At 42.1% G+C, this 17518-nt stretch overlaps 1 protein-coding gene across 3 annotated transcripts in view; it reads left to right on the plus strand.

Moving 5' to 3' along the window:
* Positions 1-17518, plus strand: part of LOC109635286 (metabotropic glutamate receptor 7-like) — a 91977-nt gene that overhangs the window by 31995 nt on the left and 42464 nt on the right. Inside the window, exon 1 of one of the 3 annotated variants that reach the window (XM_020096383.2) lies at positions 78-1567. The exons of 1 other annotated variant lie outside the window; for it this stretch is intronic. In XM_020096383.2, coding sequence (XP_019951942.2) covers positions 1064-1567 — 504 coding nt within the window. In that variant the 5' untranslated portion in view covers positions 78-1063. Of the gene's footprint in view, positions 1-77; positions 1568-17518 lie in introns of those variants that run through there. One more of the 3 variants, XM_020096384.2, reaches the window with a different exon arrangement.

Consider the following 17518-nt stretch of genomic DNA (forward strand, 5'->3'; position numbering starts at 1 on the left):
GCTCTTAGACTTCGTGAGTGTGTTTGCGTGTGTGTGTGTGTTTGATGGGGAAATAAAGGAGGGGAGGGGAAATAGCGAGAGAGAGATTATATGGAGGCTTAGACGCAGCGCGCAGAGAAGAACAATTGTCTTATTCAAGTCAGTAAGTGCATTTGTTCGTCTTGTTTACCATCTCGTTCACACTGATGTCTGAAGACACAACAGCCCCAACTTCCTGAAAACCCTGCCGCGAAGTGATGCTACTTTTATTTTTTTCCACCCAGCCAGCTGAGTGACGTCTCGCAAGGAAAAGGGGGCTGAAAACTCGGCGCACGCAGTGAATCCCTCGCTGTGACTCATTCATTTTGTATAAATGCGACCGGTTGCGGAGACAGACAGAGCCCCGGCTTTAATTAGCTGGAGCTCCTCCGTGCTGGCTGCTCAGTGAAGGCACATTACAGCTCCTCACTACAGACGCTTTTTCTTCTCTCCTTCCATTTTTTCCCTCAGACCGTGGAGATGATATGCGCCCCTGGGAGACGAACACCACAGCCGACAGAGCCATCGCTGCGCTCCCGTGGAGTTGGTCTGAGCGAGGAGAATGTCTCCCACTTCTGCCGGTTCTAACATCTAAGTGCTGGATTTGAGAGATATTTTATTTTTGAATTGACTACATGTTATTCATTAGATTTTGCCACTCCAGGCTGTGAAGATATGCCAGTTATTAGCGGAGGCTTCGTTGTGTTGCAATAGGCGCTTTGGATTCCGCGTAAACGGACACAATTAGGCCAGTTCATCCGCGGCGGCTCTTCGTGTTCCTTCACAGATATTTATATTTCTCATGGATGTATCCTTCCTTATCGCAAAGGGACTGATTTCACCGTCACTATTCAACAAGCTGCACTCGCTCCTGGCTGCAAAGCGATGGGCGCAGTTTGCCTGAGCCATCCACAGCGTCTCGGTTCCCCAGCCCCGCTTGTTGAATCTCCTCCCTGGTGACTAGAATGGGTTCGTATTAACAAACTTAACTCTGGTTCTATCATCGGCGGATTGCAGACTCCATCTTTCTCTTAAAAAGTTCATCATGGCTCGTCCCGGGGTGTGCGTGAAGCTGAGCTCCGTGTGGAGAGCGCTTTGGCTCATGAGGACCGTGGTGGATTTCGCGCTGCCACAGGAGACTTACGCGCCCCATTCAATACGGACTGAGGGCCACCTGACCCTCGGAGGACTCTTCCCGGTGCACGCCCGCGGGGCCGACGGCATACCGTGCGGGGATCTCAAGAAGGAGAACGGCATCCAGCGGCTTGAGGCCATGATGTACGCTTTGGACCAAATCAACCAGGACGATCAACTCCTACCCAACATCACCTTAGGCGCCCGGGTGCTGGACACTTGTTCGAGGGATACCTACGCGCTGGAGCAGTCTTTAACTTTCGTCCAAGCCCTGATCACGAAGGACACCTCCGACGTGAGGTGCACCAACGGGGAGCCCCCGGTGTTCGTGAAGCCTGAAAAAGTCGTGGGAGTCATCGGCGCCTCGGCGAGTTCAGTATCGATTATGGTCGCCAACATCCTACGCCTCTTTCAGGTAAAGTCTTTGAGCGTGTGTAATACTTTTCGTGTGGACACTGAAGATAGTCAGATAGAGAAAGATGTTCGTGCTGTTCTGCTATAATCAGCTGTTTATAGGGAAGAGAGTGACGGTGATGCGCCTCCTCACTGCTTCCAGTAACGGGAAGCGGATGAAAGGGGGGTGCCAAGTGGTAAACAATCCAAAACAGTATCTTAAATGGAAAAAGACTGTTGTTACAATAAAAACAAATCTGCTGTTCTAGGCCATAACATGTATATATTTGTACTTTTCTCATTTTTTAATTCATTTTATGTAATGGCTAATTCTCACAAAGAATTCTCTCCATATGAATAAATGGAAATAAGAGGATGTTGAGGGGATTTTAAAAATGTTTTACCCTCCAATAATCTTTGTGGATGAGATGGCTGAATGTGCGGTTGCTTGTTCCCGGTGGTGCTGAAAGAACAGCTCCCGTCTGTTCCAGCCCCACTCTGGAGTCTGGATGAGTGGGCACTGGCAGCCTGACACAATCACACCCAAACTCAACAAACCCCTCCTGAGAATAACAGGCCTGCTCCGTGTGATTGCACATGATTATATGAGCCTCCTACATGGCAAGACCGCAGGCATTTTATGAATTGTTTTGAACCTTAAAGCCGTGATTTATGGACGAGCTGGCTGGATTTTATCTACGGGGTTCCCACGGTGAAACGAGACGGTTTCAGACTCTCTGCGCCCTAATTGAGCTTGATGACTGCAAAGTAAATGAAAATGAATTTGCACCACTAATTTCAAAATGAGTTAGTTCGAGTTTATGGGAACACATCTCTATTCCTGTTGGCTGCGAGTCAACTAATGGAGTTGGCCCACTGCTGGTGCTGCAGTGGAATGGGAAACGCAGCAGGGCACCAGTGCAACAGATTAATTATTCAACATACATCTCCATAGCAAAATATCTAATAACTTGAAGATGTTTCTTTTGCAAACATACACACTCCCCTTCCGTTTTTCTTGTGTGAAGAGAGCTGTGTTCAGTCAAGGAGGATTACCTGAGCTGCACTGTTGATGCCAAAGATTTGTGGTTACGAATTGTAACTCACCCTCTTGTCGTTTTGTGTTTTGTTTCAGTTCATTTCGACAAACCATGGGCCTGGCTCCAAGTAGCTGTTTAAATGCCACTGTAAAACCATCAAAATACTTAACATGCTTTTAGCATCCATTCCACAATGATTCCATTGCCCCATTGGCTTTACCGATAGGGTATTGACTGCAACCCTCCGCCTGCCTGTGGTTCTTCTTCATTCTTTGAAGACTAAGTTAAAATATTTAATTTTTTATCATACTCAGTTAGTAAAAGCCTGCAGTCATGCTTTGAAGCATCCTCACTATATACTCTAAGTTTGTTGCAGAATACGAGTGTTGTAATTTTTCCTTTTTCCAGGCAAGCATGTGAAATTGAGGGGGTTTAATGGGAGAAAAAAAACATCTTGTAATTCCCACTTCTCCTGTCTCCCCACAACAGGTGTAGCAGCATTTCTGTAAGTGTCAAGATGTGGGAGTGAAGGTGTAGTCCATGTGTGATGTTGCACTGCAGCCCAGACTTTTTTAATCCTGAATGTGTGGATTGACAGCAGTTGTCATGCGTCTCTGTCCATCACTTTGTTTCTTCTCATTTCTTCTGATGCCAGAAAAGAGGATTAATCACCACAGCCAAATCTGCACACTCCAGGAAAGAAAAAACTCAGTCTACCTCTGAATCTGTTTGCCCTTCAGCACACTCAATTTTTTTTCCTCCTCTGGTACCAGTTGTGATGATAGGACGAATAATAACGATGATCAATTAAACATGAAGCAGCATGATACTGTATAATCAATACATACCAGGAGTGAGAGCTCCCAGCCCATTTACTCTCATTAGTCTTACAGCATTTGATTAGTGTGTGGTCACAATTACAAGTTTCTGAGATTGCTTTGAACTGCAATCCATCAAGTATCAAATGATTCCAGTCAAAAATGTCAAAAGCTTGAGAGAACACCTGTTCAGATATAATCAAAGAACCAAAGCTGATATTTTCTCCAATCAAAGTGAAAGAAACATCAAATGGGCTCAGTGCAAGGTTCAGTTTCATGTCTTAGCTGATTCAAATTAGGTTTGATTATTGGATACGCTGCATAACTAAGCAGTCTAATGAACTTTGCATCAATTTTTTACACTTGAAGCTTGCGGACAGTGACCTCCTCCTGAGCTTTCCCCCCAGCCTACTTTTCGCTTTGTTCTCAGTGAATCTCATCAGGTCATTTGCGTTTCACCTCTGTGATAAATGAATCATCTGGGAAGCTAAATAGTGATTGTGGATTTTATTGCCAGACACTAAATATCATGGCTGTCTATTCAAGATATGAGTAGCTGCTGAACTGTTAATGCTGGGAAATTGACATGAGGGATAGATTTTTCTGAGGACCCAGGAGGGTTGATCAATACAGTTGCCATGGTGAGGCCGATTTGCTGCTAAGATGTTTTTATTTCACAGCCTTTCATGCTGTGTTGGAAATGAGAGGCAACAATACGACACGAGGAAGAAAAATCGATCAGCCAAACTTTTGCTATGATGTTGTGCACCTTTTGAAAAATTGTCAAAATCTGCACCCAGTCATACTCAGGGAGGACAACACTGCAGCTGAACAGACAGGGCAACTTTATCCATTTGTAAGTCCTGGCCTCTTGAATGAATCATGAAATAGATTTTTATCCAGATGACATTTACATCAGGGAATGTAGCTCGCTATCCTCTGTCACATCTCTTCTCCAAAGACCGAGACAAAACTTAGTTGTAAATGCAGGTGAACGCCGTCTCGTCCCCCTGTCTGGGGAGGCAGCCCCTCCAGATGAGCTGTCTAAGTGAGGCATTGACGTTGTCGGTCCTCATAGCCCTGACAGGCTCCGGTCAGCTTTTTATCTCCTTTTCTTTGATTTCCTTGATTTGAAGGAGATTGAAGCCTTGCAGTTTGATCTGTGCAGATGACAGTGGTAAAGAGGGACAGCAGAGGACTGTGTGTGTGCCTTACATAACAAGCTCTGAAAGTGACACTGAATGTCAGAGGTTAAATATGTTGGTTTTTCCAAACATGGTTGTCATTTGTACATAGATGCAGGAAGCGGCGCAGCTCAATTAGTCACATCTCTGGTACTGTATTTAGCCCAATCGCAAGAGATATCACAGCTGTCAAGTATGCAGCATATGAGGAGATATACACACACATACATACTCTCCACACACAAAGCGCTCCATTACCACTGCTGACGGAAACTGTCTCATGGATATTTCATGATCCACATGAGTGCTGTTGGCTGTTGTATTTACGCTCCATCAATTACTAATTGACTTTTATTCAGAGTGTGACACACTATGTACATAATAAGTTCATGGAAGTAAGTTATTTCAGTTTCTAAACCAAGTCTGAACCTTCAGTCTCTTCCTTAAAACACACCAAAAAAGCTTAAATGAAAAAATTGACCACATACAATGAAGGTGAAAATTGATAAGTTATTTTATTCTTGGAATAAAAGGACTTGATAACATTTTACCATAACTGGTCTTCCTCCGGTGGGGGTGTGGGTGTGTGAGCTGAGGTATTTATAGATTAGCTTTGATGACACGTCATGCATCATCTGTGAATGTGGTCATTCATAATAACACTATACATGTGAGGACAATGCTGCGTATTATTGAAATACAGGGAATGATCTCTTAACACCCACATCAATCATATGAACATTGCTGAACAGTTCATGGTGGAATTCGGAAGGTGGACTCTCAAAATAGTTAACATTTGTAGGTACTTTCTGTATGTGTATTTCTTTCCACAAACAACAAAATGGCTGACCGTCTTTAAAGGGTTATTGAGTCATCACTTACACTAACACATTTATGCAGATTTTGTAGAAAAATCCACTGATCATCATTCTTAGTCCTTGGGAATGAGAGCCTGCTGGTTTTCATTCCAGCCATTTAAGCAGACGCTGACTTATGGCCCCGTCAGACCAGAATTGGCAAGGTGACATTTATACTGTTTCAAGGAGCAGTGGGACAGGATATATTGTGGGCAGAGTTACAAGCACAACCAGCAGGTGTTAGCATGGATAGGAAGCTAACAATAGCATTCTCCAAGTTGATCATTTTACACTGATTTATCAATTACATTATACTCTACTCTGTCTTTCTTCATCCATGTCCTTGTCATTCTAGCCACACAGCATGAACCCTCTACTGCTGCTGGGGTTCTTCAAGCATGCAGTTATACAAACAAGGATACAAACAATCAATACGTACTTAAGGACAGGTCAATCCCACCTGCTCTTTCAAATTGGCTGGATATCATTGAATCACGGTCATTTCGCAGGTCACAGTTCAATCAGTGACTTTGAAATGATGGGGAGTAAATTTTGATAGATTGACATTTGTTAGATCTGGGATGAAGGGGGATGTATTTACCTGAAATGATCCGGCTGGACAGAATTGCAGCAGGGCAGAGTTTAAAGACCAAACAACAACTGATCTCGTGAAGCAATAGAATGCACAGGTTTGATTTCAGAATCGGATGTAGATGAAATGAAATAAAATAAACACTGACTGACAGGGAGGCACAGTACAGTGATTACCACAGTCACAACAAGAAGGTTTCCTGTTCTCAATGTGTCTGTGTGGGTTTCCTTCTAATACTCCAGCTTCCTCCCATACTTCAAAGACATGTGGGTTATGTTAACTCTAAATTGTCTGTAGGTGTTAATGTTAGGGTTTTTCGTCTCAATATGGGTATATACGAGCAGGGTTGGCTCCAGCTCCCCCATGACCCTCAAGGATAAGCAGTGTAGATAATGAATGGAAAACTAGAATGGCAGTAAATAGAGCATATACCTCTGCCAAGGCCAACAGTCCCTTTAAATTCAATCAAGCAGCAGCAAATGGCGCACTCTCTTAGATATCAGTCTTCAAAATATGACAGACTTTTTCCCATCAAGATCCATTCATTACCTCCTGGAAAATCGGGGAAATTGTCAGAAAAAAAACCACAAAGCTCCTGGAGCCGCCCCAAAATTTAATTGGTTCCTTTTTGGCCCATGTACCAACCTTCAAGCAAGTTTTGTGGAAATCCGTTCAGTAGTATTTGTGTAATCCTGCAGATACACAAACAAACCAACAGACAGGAGCGAAAACATAACCTCCTTGGCAGAGGTAACAGCATAAAACCAGAGCCTGAACTGTGGTGCAATAATAAGTACAAAAACTGATAACCACACAAAGAAATGTTGTCTTCATTCTGATTCTCCAAATGTCCCTTCATTTAGCCTCTTGGTAGAAACAGCGTTTTGAAGGAGTGCTGTTGCCCTCAGCATTCAGGGGAGTAGGTACAGTCTATAGTCACACACGCAAACACAATGCAGTGTGAGCCACTGATGCAATATTAATAAAATGAATAAAATATTCCTGTGTCAGACAAGTTGTCATTGGTGCTGACATGAGGTCATTAGGTCAGCAGCCTGCCATGGGGAGAATATGAGAAACCATGCACGCCTGATATTAAGGTTTTGGCTATTCCCACAGGCCTGGGGGGGGATGGTACACTTGATTATTCAGCTACATAATAGCATGCTATATGAATAAATGTTTTTCAATGATAACAGGGGTAGTAAACTCATTTTATTCCTCATTTGTGTTCAGACATATTCTAGTTTGTATCCTTGTAATTATTCTATCATAGCTACTAAATATTGATTCAGTTTCTGTAATGCAGGGCCCTCCCCCATTAATGCTGGGGGTGTGGGGTCTTAGTTTGATGATTGTGGCAGCTTGACTCTCCCACTCGGGTTATTACACACATTTTCCCCCTATGCATCAGAGGGGGAGGAGGGCACCTGCTTAACAGCTTAGCTCCACTCACAGTGAGGTCACACCGGCATTCCTTCAAAGTGTATTGTCAGTGTGGCTGTAAAATGTGACAAGAATAGCACTCTTAGACTTTGCTGGAAGTTTTCTGCAGTTTATCTGGTGAGTAGAGTGAGCAGGAGACGTAGAAACCCCATTACATCCGATCCTCTTATAGAGATGAGTGGAGAATCATGAGCATGTCTCTGCTGGCTGCTGGTCGATCTCTCATTCATCCTACCGCCATTGCCATCGTCATTGCTTCAGTAGAAGACAATCCTTACAGCCATGTTTAAAGAGGTCAGTGTTGTGATATGTGATCCATGCAACATTATGGACAGAGCCTGGATTCCAAAGTTACTCATCCATAGTGGACTTCTGCGCCGTTGAACTAAATAACATTTAAGCCCGTTTTCACAGCAGAAAATCTCATAAGAGCTCAAAATGTCTCAAAGATCGATGAGAAATTTGCCTTTTAAATTTCATCTGTTTTTACCATAGGTAAACACAGTTTCTCAATTCCTGGTAAATGAGTCAGGTGAATTTGTTAGAAGGCTGCTTTTAGAGCTGCCTGCGAGAGTGTCTGCAGCTTCAAAAGAAGGAGGATGCCGTATGGTTCCTCTTAGACCTGGGTCCTATGCTTTGTTCTCAGTTTGATTGCTTTCTTGCCATTTCCCACATCCAGCTCGAAAATCACATGGCACCGCAGAAATTACACTGCACTTCACACTAATCCTGTGGATCTACTTCTCAGGGTGAATTCCCTCTCAACACATAAAATAAAGTGTTGCCCTTGTTTCCTTCTGTCTGCGCCCTTTTTCCTTGAAGTGCAACATCTTTTAAGTCCCCCTATTCAACATTTATAAGCAGTATAATACAAGTTTGTAACACACTCCTCAGTTGTTAATTATTTATCGACAATTACATAGATGTGGGTGTAGAAACAGATAATTTAGGACCGAGTAGTAAAATGCAATTAGCCTGATTATCTAAAATATGTCTTCATAGGTATTACTAACTGCTTTTTACTTTTAATTAATAAACATCCCACTAAAAAACACATATGTCAATCTCATGGGGGCGCTAGAGGTCAATGAATGTAAGGGACTCATCAAAATCATTAGGATTCATCCTCTGGAGATCTTGAACGTCTGAAATATTTCTTGTTTCATGGTGGTGGATCGACAAACTAACCACGTTGAAGTTCAGCACATTTTCTGTGTCCAAATCACACAGTTCACTCACTTAACAGCAACAGCCAAGTATGTCTAAAAGGGGCCAATGCATGATACATTAGCCAACATCCTCAGTCTTTGCTACCGTCAGATTCCTCATGGAACACGACCTTGGCACGTCTCTCTCTCTAATGATCTGTGGATGCAGTTTTAGATCAAGTACACTCTAGCTGCAGAAACTGACTTATCCTGTGTCCATCTTCCCAAGGCTAAACTGGCCAAGGATTTACCCCAACATCAACCTGACTTAAACATGTCCCTAATATATATTTAACATGCTCTGCTTTATGCATATTTTGGTTTGCAATAATAAACACCTAGAGAGATGAATACATTATTGACCCAGATCCTTTAACTGCTTTATTCTGCTTCATGTCCGGAAGATTGATTGTCCCTCAAACATATATAATGTGTTTGCCTTCGCTAAGTCATTGGCCTGACGTCTAATATTTTACACCAGAGGAGTTCAAAACCTCCATCTCATGACAGATGGATCAGTTGGAGAAGATAAAATTCACCTTGAGCAGTGACAAGGATTAGTCTCTGAAAGTTGAGATGCCTTTTCTGATTTACTTTGATAATCCAACCAAAGTCAAGAGATGCCACTTGTCTTAAGTCTGAACATCACAACTTGTGTTAAATGTTGGATTTGAGTTCTTCCATATGTTTGTTTGGTTAGCAATATTAAATCTGTTTGTGTTTGTTTGTTTTTTTGCTTACTGTCTTAATGTTTGCCTTTGATTTGGCTGTCTCTTGCTTCTCATTTTTTAAATTAGATTTCATCAAGAGGAGTTTTGGGTAAGGAGGGAGGTGGTGGGATTTACTATCTGAAGGTATTCAATGTTTGGTTTGTACGCTACATACTGAACACAAGGCAACAATACAAAACAAACTTTGTGCAGTGTTCTGTCAACTTATAAAGGGACAGAAGGTGCTTTTGTCACATGGCAGTCTTGCTGTCCCTGGAGTCTGGTGGCACGAGGCTGTGTTTAGACTGCATGTCCATGTGAGGGCTCTAATGTAGATAGGGCATGCCACTGAAGAGCAGCAAGAAATAGACAGTCACTGCATGCCAGCTTGAGCTGCACAAGATGGAAGAGAAAACACAACAATCCTTCTGCTCCAGTATTTATAGTTTCTCAGTTACGTTTAGTGATATTGAGCCATTGCAGACACAGTTGTTTTTGTTTCATGTGCCCTGAATTTGACGTTATTTCTGAAAGACAAAATTTGGATTTGATTTGGTTGAAAGTATGTATTTTTACTTTCACCTTCATTGGATTGGAGTTGTGGCAGAAATCTTAGTGGTGGATAGGGATGCAAGTAGCAATAAAATTACAAAAAAAGAAATTGAATGGCACTCAGAGGGCGTACATCCAGGCCCCTTAAGAAAAATTTAAATTCATTGGATCTGGATTTTTATTTGGATCTGCACCAAATTACACACACATAAATACCAGTCCCCTAAATATGCCTGACAATTTTTGTCATCAAGGTCCATCAATTATTCTTTTAAAAAATTAATACAAATGTTGAAAATAGGGCATCCATCTCACGATAAAATTATTCCTGGATCTGTTCTCTGATCTTTGGGTCATGCTCTTAAAATAGCGCAATCCTGCTAACAAACAAACAAACGTAGACAAAAATATAAACACATTGGAAGAGGTTAAAAAAAAACTCCATTACAACCACAAATTCTGCAATTAAAATCTTACATGAGTAAAAGTGCAGCACTATTGTTGCTAAGTCACACTGCAGTGCAGTCAAAAATGTCTTTATAGTTACAGTCCTCATAATGCAGAAATCTAGGCCTAATGTCCTACTGAATGTCCATATCTCTATAGACAAGTGATGTATAAAAATGTGTGTGTGTGTGTGTGTAATACATTTGCGTGTATCTCAGTGATGTCATGACCGTGTACACTCTCACAGCATATATACAGTATAATAAACTGTCATCAGTATGCATTCGCTGTCCTTCAGTCGTATTATTGCAGCAGGGCCTGGGGGTGCATCAGACTGGTTGCTAACAACAGATATTAATATATAACCATTATATCGGCCTGCGAAATCTAGACCTTTATAGGGAGACTAAATTATTTGAGTGCCACACAGGCCTTGGGTTGTTATGCTCAAATACCTGTTGATTTTACATGACATTGTGGAACTTTGGATTTCATTAGATTCATTTTGTTTTATTTTTAGTAAGTGCGTTTTTTTCTCTTCTTCTGGCTGGATGTGCAGTGGTGTGTGTCTGTGTGTGTTCTGTTGAGCTTGAAAAGTATACTTTGCAGCGGCAGCCAGAGCATCCATAAAAAAAATCAGTTGAAAGGATTACTGTTTTCAGATGTAAATCCCGTAGGATTTCAAGTGCTCTCTGAAACGCCTGCATGTGACAGTTACATTGATTTGGGGGAAGACCTCAATCACCACTGACATTTTACAAATTAGGGAAGCTCTTTCCTTTCAAACAAGGTTGCTTAAACGACAATTGACTACTGGACAAGAGCTATTGATGACAGAATATAGTGTTTTTTAACTGTCTTATCAGAGCTGGAGTGCTCACATGTGGCCCACAGAGAGGTTAAGCGATCAATAGCATGTCATTTATCAATAGATTATGCATAGAGGTGTAATTTGCTCTCTACATGGAGGTCAAAGGCCAATAGGATGTGATATTTGCAAGTAGATTTACTTGGGCTTCTGGAAATCAAAACCATCCAATTGCTGCAGCTGCCAGTCAGACCTTTATCTCCTCGCACTGCTGTGAGTAGGGGAAAGAAATAACATTACTTTTATACAATCTGATGAAAAACCTCTATCAGTTTTGTTCAGTTTTCATACTATGGATGATGGTTTTGATGTTAAAAACCTGCACATTGTAACCTGAAATATGTTTGAATATTCACATTATGAGAATTTACCTCCCATCTGATAACCCCCCCAAGGTTAACCAACACATTTCAGGTGAATGCTAGGCAGGAAGTGGTTAAGGTTATGGTTGAGTCCACGCTGTCCTCGCAAGAAAAAGGAAATCATTGTTAATTCCAGCAAATGCCCCAGAACAACAACTGTTTGCATTTAAGCAGTAAACCTCTGTAGCAGCTGCAGTAATTATCACACTTGTCCTTCGGGAGCAAAGGAAGAAGTAACGTGATGTTATTATAGAGCAACAAGGAATACAGAGGAGGGAGGTCGATGTGGATGAGTGAAAACACAGTAATGTTGTCCTGTCAACTGTGGCATTGGATCACAAAACACTCACACTGCATGTGTTGTTCTAAGGGGCAGTTACAAAAACAACATATGCTGTAGATTAATTTGGAGGGTGAGGCCTCAGGTAATAAATGTTACTCCACATTAGTGTTTGCATGTTTCCTTTATGGCATTAATCATTTACCCCTCCTCTGGGGACAGATGAGCTGGGGACACAAGGTTTCCTTTAAGCATAGGGGAAGGGTTGACTTGTGGTTGTGGCTGTGTGTGTATGAATGTTTATACAGTCACATAAAGGGGACTTCCTTATGGGGCCAAAACGTCTCCATATTGCAAAGGTTAGGGTTAAGTGTAAGGGTTAGAAAAGCAGTAGTTATTGTTAAGGTTAGAGATTTGCTGGTGTCAAAGTAGACAAGATATTTTTGTCTGTTAAGATGGCCCCTGTGTCAAAGGAGGCGATTACTGAGTCATAAATTCTCTCAAGTCTTGGCGAGAGGTATGACAGATTACATGTTGCTGCTTGACCAATCAGTGTTTGTCGTATTTTACGACATACTTGTCATCACTGGAAAGGAAGTGCTCGTGACTGACCTTCAGGGCCTCCTGTTCTCCCTCTGTCACGATAATCCCTTGAGGAAACATTTATAGGCAGGAGGTGCCACAGCTTAATGAACCTTTTCTCTGTTTCACAGTTCCAATATGCAACACCAACAACATCATTCCTCTTTTGCTTCTCCATGTCAACATTGGCAGAACACTGTCAGCTGAGCTCAACATCACAGAGGTGACAGAACTCATAATGCAAGGTTAAAACAAAGATCAGACATGCTAGTCTCTCTGTTAGGATGTTATGAGGTGTTCCCAGATGTGGTGTACGTTCTCAGGCACACTACATGAGATTAGTCTGTTATTGTGTAGTCTGACCCCGACAAAGTCTACAGGAAATGAATGTGTGTCAACGTAATGTCCTCTGAAGTCACAGAGGCGTGTGTGCGTGCGCTTCAGGGTGGCAATAATCCTACGCTCTCTGTGCTCGAGCAATTTTCCAGTTCCTGTGCACATTTGGAAGCACGCTTTCTTATTTAGAGAAACCATCCACAGAGAACCATCCATGACAGTCATGGTTTTGAACATACGACAAACAAACTTAAAGTCAAGAATTAAATGAACAACGCTCGCTCTGTGGGTCATAGTACAAGTGGCTTGGAACCAACTGTTTACCACAAGACTTTGATGTGTTTATATGAACTGATTCACCTGACTTTGATTATGTGTCTTACGTCCAGGGCATATGCAGCTCACATAAAACTATCTTGCCTCAATACTGTATTCATGGGTTTAGCTTCAGTAATACTGCTACAGAGGAATTTTCCTTCTCTGAACCCTGTCATCATTTCTTTTATGTTTTATGTATTTGGATTACTGTCTGAAACACTTCTGATGTTGAAAGCTTGGGGTTTTGAAAACAAACTTTGGCTTTAAAATCTCCTTAAAATTCAAAAGTAGTTCAACACGTTTCATAAATTTCATTTCTTGTGGATGCTCAATGAACCAATACGTATAAAGCCTTGTTTTCAGATCTTCTCTATATATATATATATATATATATATTTTGTTGTGTTTGTGTTTACTTCAGGTCTTTTGACAGATAGTGTTATTAGCAGGGTTGAGATGCAGGAGCTGTTCTGAGAAAGATGCATGTTAGTGCTCCTGTTGAAAATAAAGATAACCCTTCAGTAGTCGTGTGTGACAGTTCTATTGTATTCAAGTATGGCCCATTCCTGTTACAGCTGGTTAACTTGTCTGAGGGTAATTGTCTGATCTGGTGTCTGTTGCGCATCTCTGATTCTGGCTCTGAAAAACATGTCAGCGTGCTGCCTTCTGACACTTTGTCTCACTGCGAGTGGAAGTTATGTGAAATATGCGTGTCACAAAAACACATTCCACATAAATCTTCTCGGTCCATTAGTCGAGACACTTGCTCTGATGAATCATAATCTCAGTGAGAATAAGAGTCTGTTTACACAGAATAGCTCCATCCAAAAGACTGTGTCCAGTTCCTCCAGAGTTGGCAGGTTATTCAGTGCGGCACTGGAAAAAGCTTCTTGTGCTCAATAAGTGGACAATTGCCCATTGTTCTGGCTGTGCAGCGGAGCCAGTGTGTTGCTGAGAGGACTACCAGATCAGAGGCCAAGTGATGCACCACACCAGCAGCACAGAGCAGAACAGAGAGCCCATGGCAGGCCAGGTCACGACAGGACAAAGGATCATTCTCATCAGTGTGAGCCGCAGGGTGGATAGCAGATGTACGGAGACTTTAATAAGCTTCTACAATTCTGCAGCAGTCACTCCACCCTGTAGCAGCAAAAAGAATGGCCTATGTCTATGTCCGTACAAAATTTCATGGCGGTCCATCAAATAGTTGTTGACATATTTTGGTCGTGCCCAGAGAAATGGACTGACAGACGGATATTGCCACCTACAGAGCAATGCTAGCTTTCACAGCTAAATAGCAGATTTTAAAAACGACCATTTGTAAAAACTGACAGGATCAGGGAACGTCACAAGTTTTGCTCTCACATTTAGAGAATTTTTCCACTTTCTATTCTGTTGCCTCGAGCAGCCAAGTAATTAAAAATGCAGCAGTCAGAATTTTAACCAGGAAGGGACCATCCAGCCTTAATTTTGGCATCACATCCTTGTTTACAAGATTTAAAGTTAAACCTCTGATCAGAACATTTATTTCAACATGAATCACCAGGCCGTTGCAACTGTCCCCTGTCCTCTAGACAGAGGAGGTAAGGAGACTGTGCTATCGCCATTATTGGACCCAGAGACTGCAGAGTAGAGGGGCTTTATTGCCCTGAAGTGAGCCTCCCGGGCTGGTGCTGTACTTCCACCAGTGAAATACATGGGTTTATAATATGGGGGCCAATTAGAGTGCAAGTCCAAGATCTTTCTGTCTGTCTTTTTTTTGACCACTCATAGTTGCTATGTTTTTAATGTTTGATCCGTTCCTGCATTAGTTTATTAATTTATTCTTTCGTTTGCTTTTCCAATTTAATTACCTATCTTGTTTTTCTAGGTTTTTCTTTTTCTTTTATAGATTTTAATGTTGTTTTTGCTGTTATCTCAGTTTTTGCAAAGTGCCAGTCACCAAGTATGAATATTTTACTATGAATGTCAGTTTAAGCAGCTAATTCTGCTTATTTCCTGTAATAGATGACTTTTGCTGGAGCATTTATTAATCTGCACATTCTTGTTCGACTTCCCTGACACAGATCCATACAGGCTGAGAGTGGATTTTGGTGTGTGTAGTGAAAAGCAAGTGTTGCTGATGCAATACGAGGTTCAAGGGAGAACTGCAGGCGATACCAACTGAGAAAACATTCTGTTCTGCGCTAAACCAGTACATACGGTATATCCGGTACATGTATCTCCAGTCGGTAGGTATATCCGGTACATGTATCTCCAGTCGGTGGGGCTCAGTCACAGTAACAGAAGAAATAGGATATCTGTGATATTTTCCACTGCTGTGATCAGTGTGTAATTACATGGCCCTGCTAAAGAATTCTTTGTGAGGAGCAGACAGAGAGGAGAGATAAGATTGAAGAGGCTCACCCTCATTGTCTGCGCTATTAGAGGAGAAATGGGCCTGGAGATGATGCTCTGTTGAGTCTGAGGAGAGAGCTATGCAGGGAGAGATGGGGGATAGTACAGAGGGAATCATTGGGATGCAGGTCAGAGTGTTGCAGGTGCACTACTGACAATGAATGTGTCAGACCCTGCATGCTCCAGGTGTAGGTTGGAAAAAAACATGCACCTATGCTCGCTCTGTGGTGAATTATATGTCGGGGCCATATTAGGCTTGGACAGTGTAATGAGGCAGAGCTTGTATAGAACAATACCCGCAGCTCAAACAAGAACATTTGTATTCTGATGGCTCTCATGAACAAACGCTCTTGTTCTAGGTTAGGCATAATGGCATGCAGATTTCAGTTTGGGTGTATTGATATTTCATATTTCTCAGAGAAAAAATAAAGTTTTCATCCATGGCTGTAAAGAGCACCATAGAGATAACAAAGCTCTGTCCAGTGCACTTTGCAGTCAGGAAAAATCAATACAGCCATCTGTAATGTGAGACCCTGTGGATATAAAGGCATATATTTGATAACACTTAGTCATAAACCTGCAGGCTGTGTTTTATTCTTGCTGTGAGTTGAGCTTCTGTCGCACCTGGAGAGAGCACACAGCAGCGCCTCGACGATAAGGGATGTTCGGCTGAACTCCATTGTTCTCTGCTCTGTCTTGTGCGAAGCCTGAATCAAAGGTTATAATGGAATGATTTTGAGTGTCGCTGCATGCTGGCTCAATGTTGTAACATGTAATCTACACCTTTACACTCCGATGAGGCTTTGAGACCTGTTGGGAAACATTTATTTCTTTGAAATACCAATAGAGTTGGAATAGCAGTCTGTTTACCAGATGGAAAGATGGAGGTCGGTCAGGTTCCCTTTGTGAGCTATCCACACTTTCCTCCCACGCTTCGGCTCTACTCTACTGTGTGGCTCTCCTGGTCAAATATCTGATTTGTGAGTCATACCTAGCCTCTATACCCATGGAGAAACATGCTGGTTGTCTTAAAATACACTCTGGCAGTGCAGCCATGCAAGAGCTGAGGCCCAGCACAGAGGACTGGAGCTGCCCAGGGGACTGGCATGGAGCGAACAGGAGAGACGGAGGGTGAGGGAATCGACAAGGAAAAAAGAGGAGTGGGCGGAAAGAAGGAGACGGTGGAAGGTCGTGTTAGATAAAGGATTATGAAACTGTCATGTAACAGCAAGGCTAGTTCAGCGGTGTGGGCAAGTCTAAAGGGTGGTGTTTGTGATTCCTGCAGCAAGAAAGCTGCAAAATACAGTAAGCATTCAGACAAGGTAAGTTTTTTTAAGAACAAGTGGCTAGAAAATGGTTGAGAGTTGTTGTATGAGTTTGACGGGAGGCCGGCCTTGGTGAGGTGGAGAGGAAGAAAGTATAATATGTGCTTGGTGGAAGGGGAAATAAAAAATATCTAATCTTTGTCAAATACCAGGTTGAGAAAACAAATCTGCTTTAGTTATATTTACTGCTAATGCTTCTTGGCGCTACAAGGTTGCTGTTGAAGGTTGGGTGAACAAAGCACAAGGTCTCTGACAGTAGAGACTGATCCTGTGTCTCATGTTATGGTATTTACAGCTAAAGCACTAAATTATGAAAAATGTATTTTGGATCGTCTGATAATTTAAGTCAGCAGTGAGTTCCTCATTATGTACAAGTGACCATGCTGTTTCGCTCAAGCTGCATAATCCATGACTATGTTGACTCTTCGTGATGAGCAAACAGAATTATAACACAACTCTGCAGTTTCCCTGTGCTATACAAAGTATTTCAGGGTCTTTTAGCTAACGTTACTATTTTTCATCAGCCAGTAGCAGGTGAACATACTGGAACATTTTAGCAGCTACAGCACCAGATGTTTTCTCAGGACTTGGTGGGAAACCCTAACAGAGCTAACGGAGGACTCACACGCACATGTTGGAGGCTTCAACAGA

The sequence above is a fragment of the Paralichthys olivaceus genome, chromosome 6 (genome assembly GCF_024713975.1).
Source record: "Paralichthys olivaceus isolate ysfri-2021 chromosome 6, ASM2471397v2, whole genome shotgun sequence".
Classification (NCBI taxonomy): Eukaryota; Metazoa; Chordata; class Actinopteri; order Pleuronectiformes; family Paralichthyidae; genus Paralichthys; species Paralichthys olivaceus.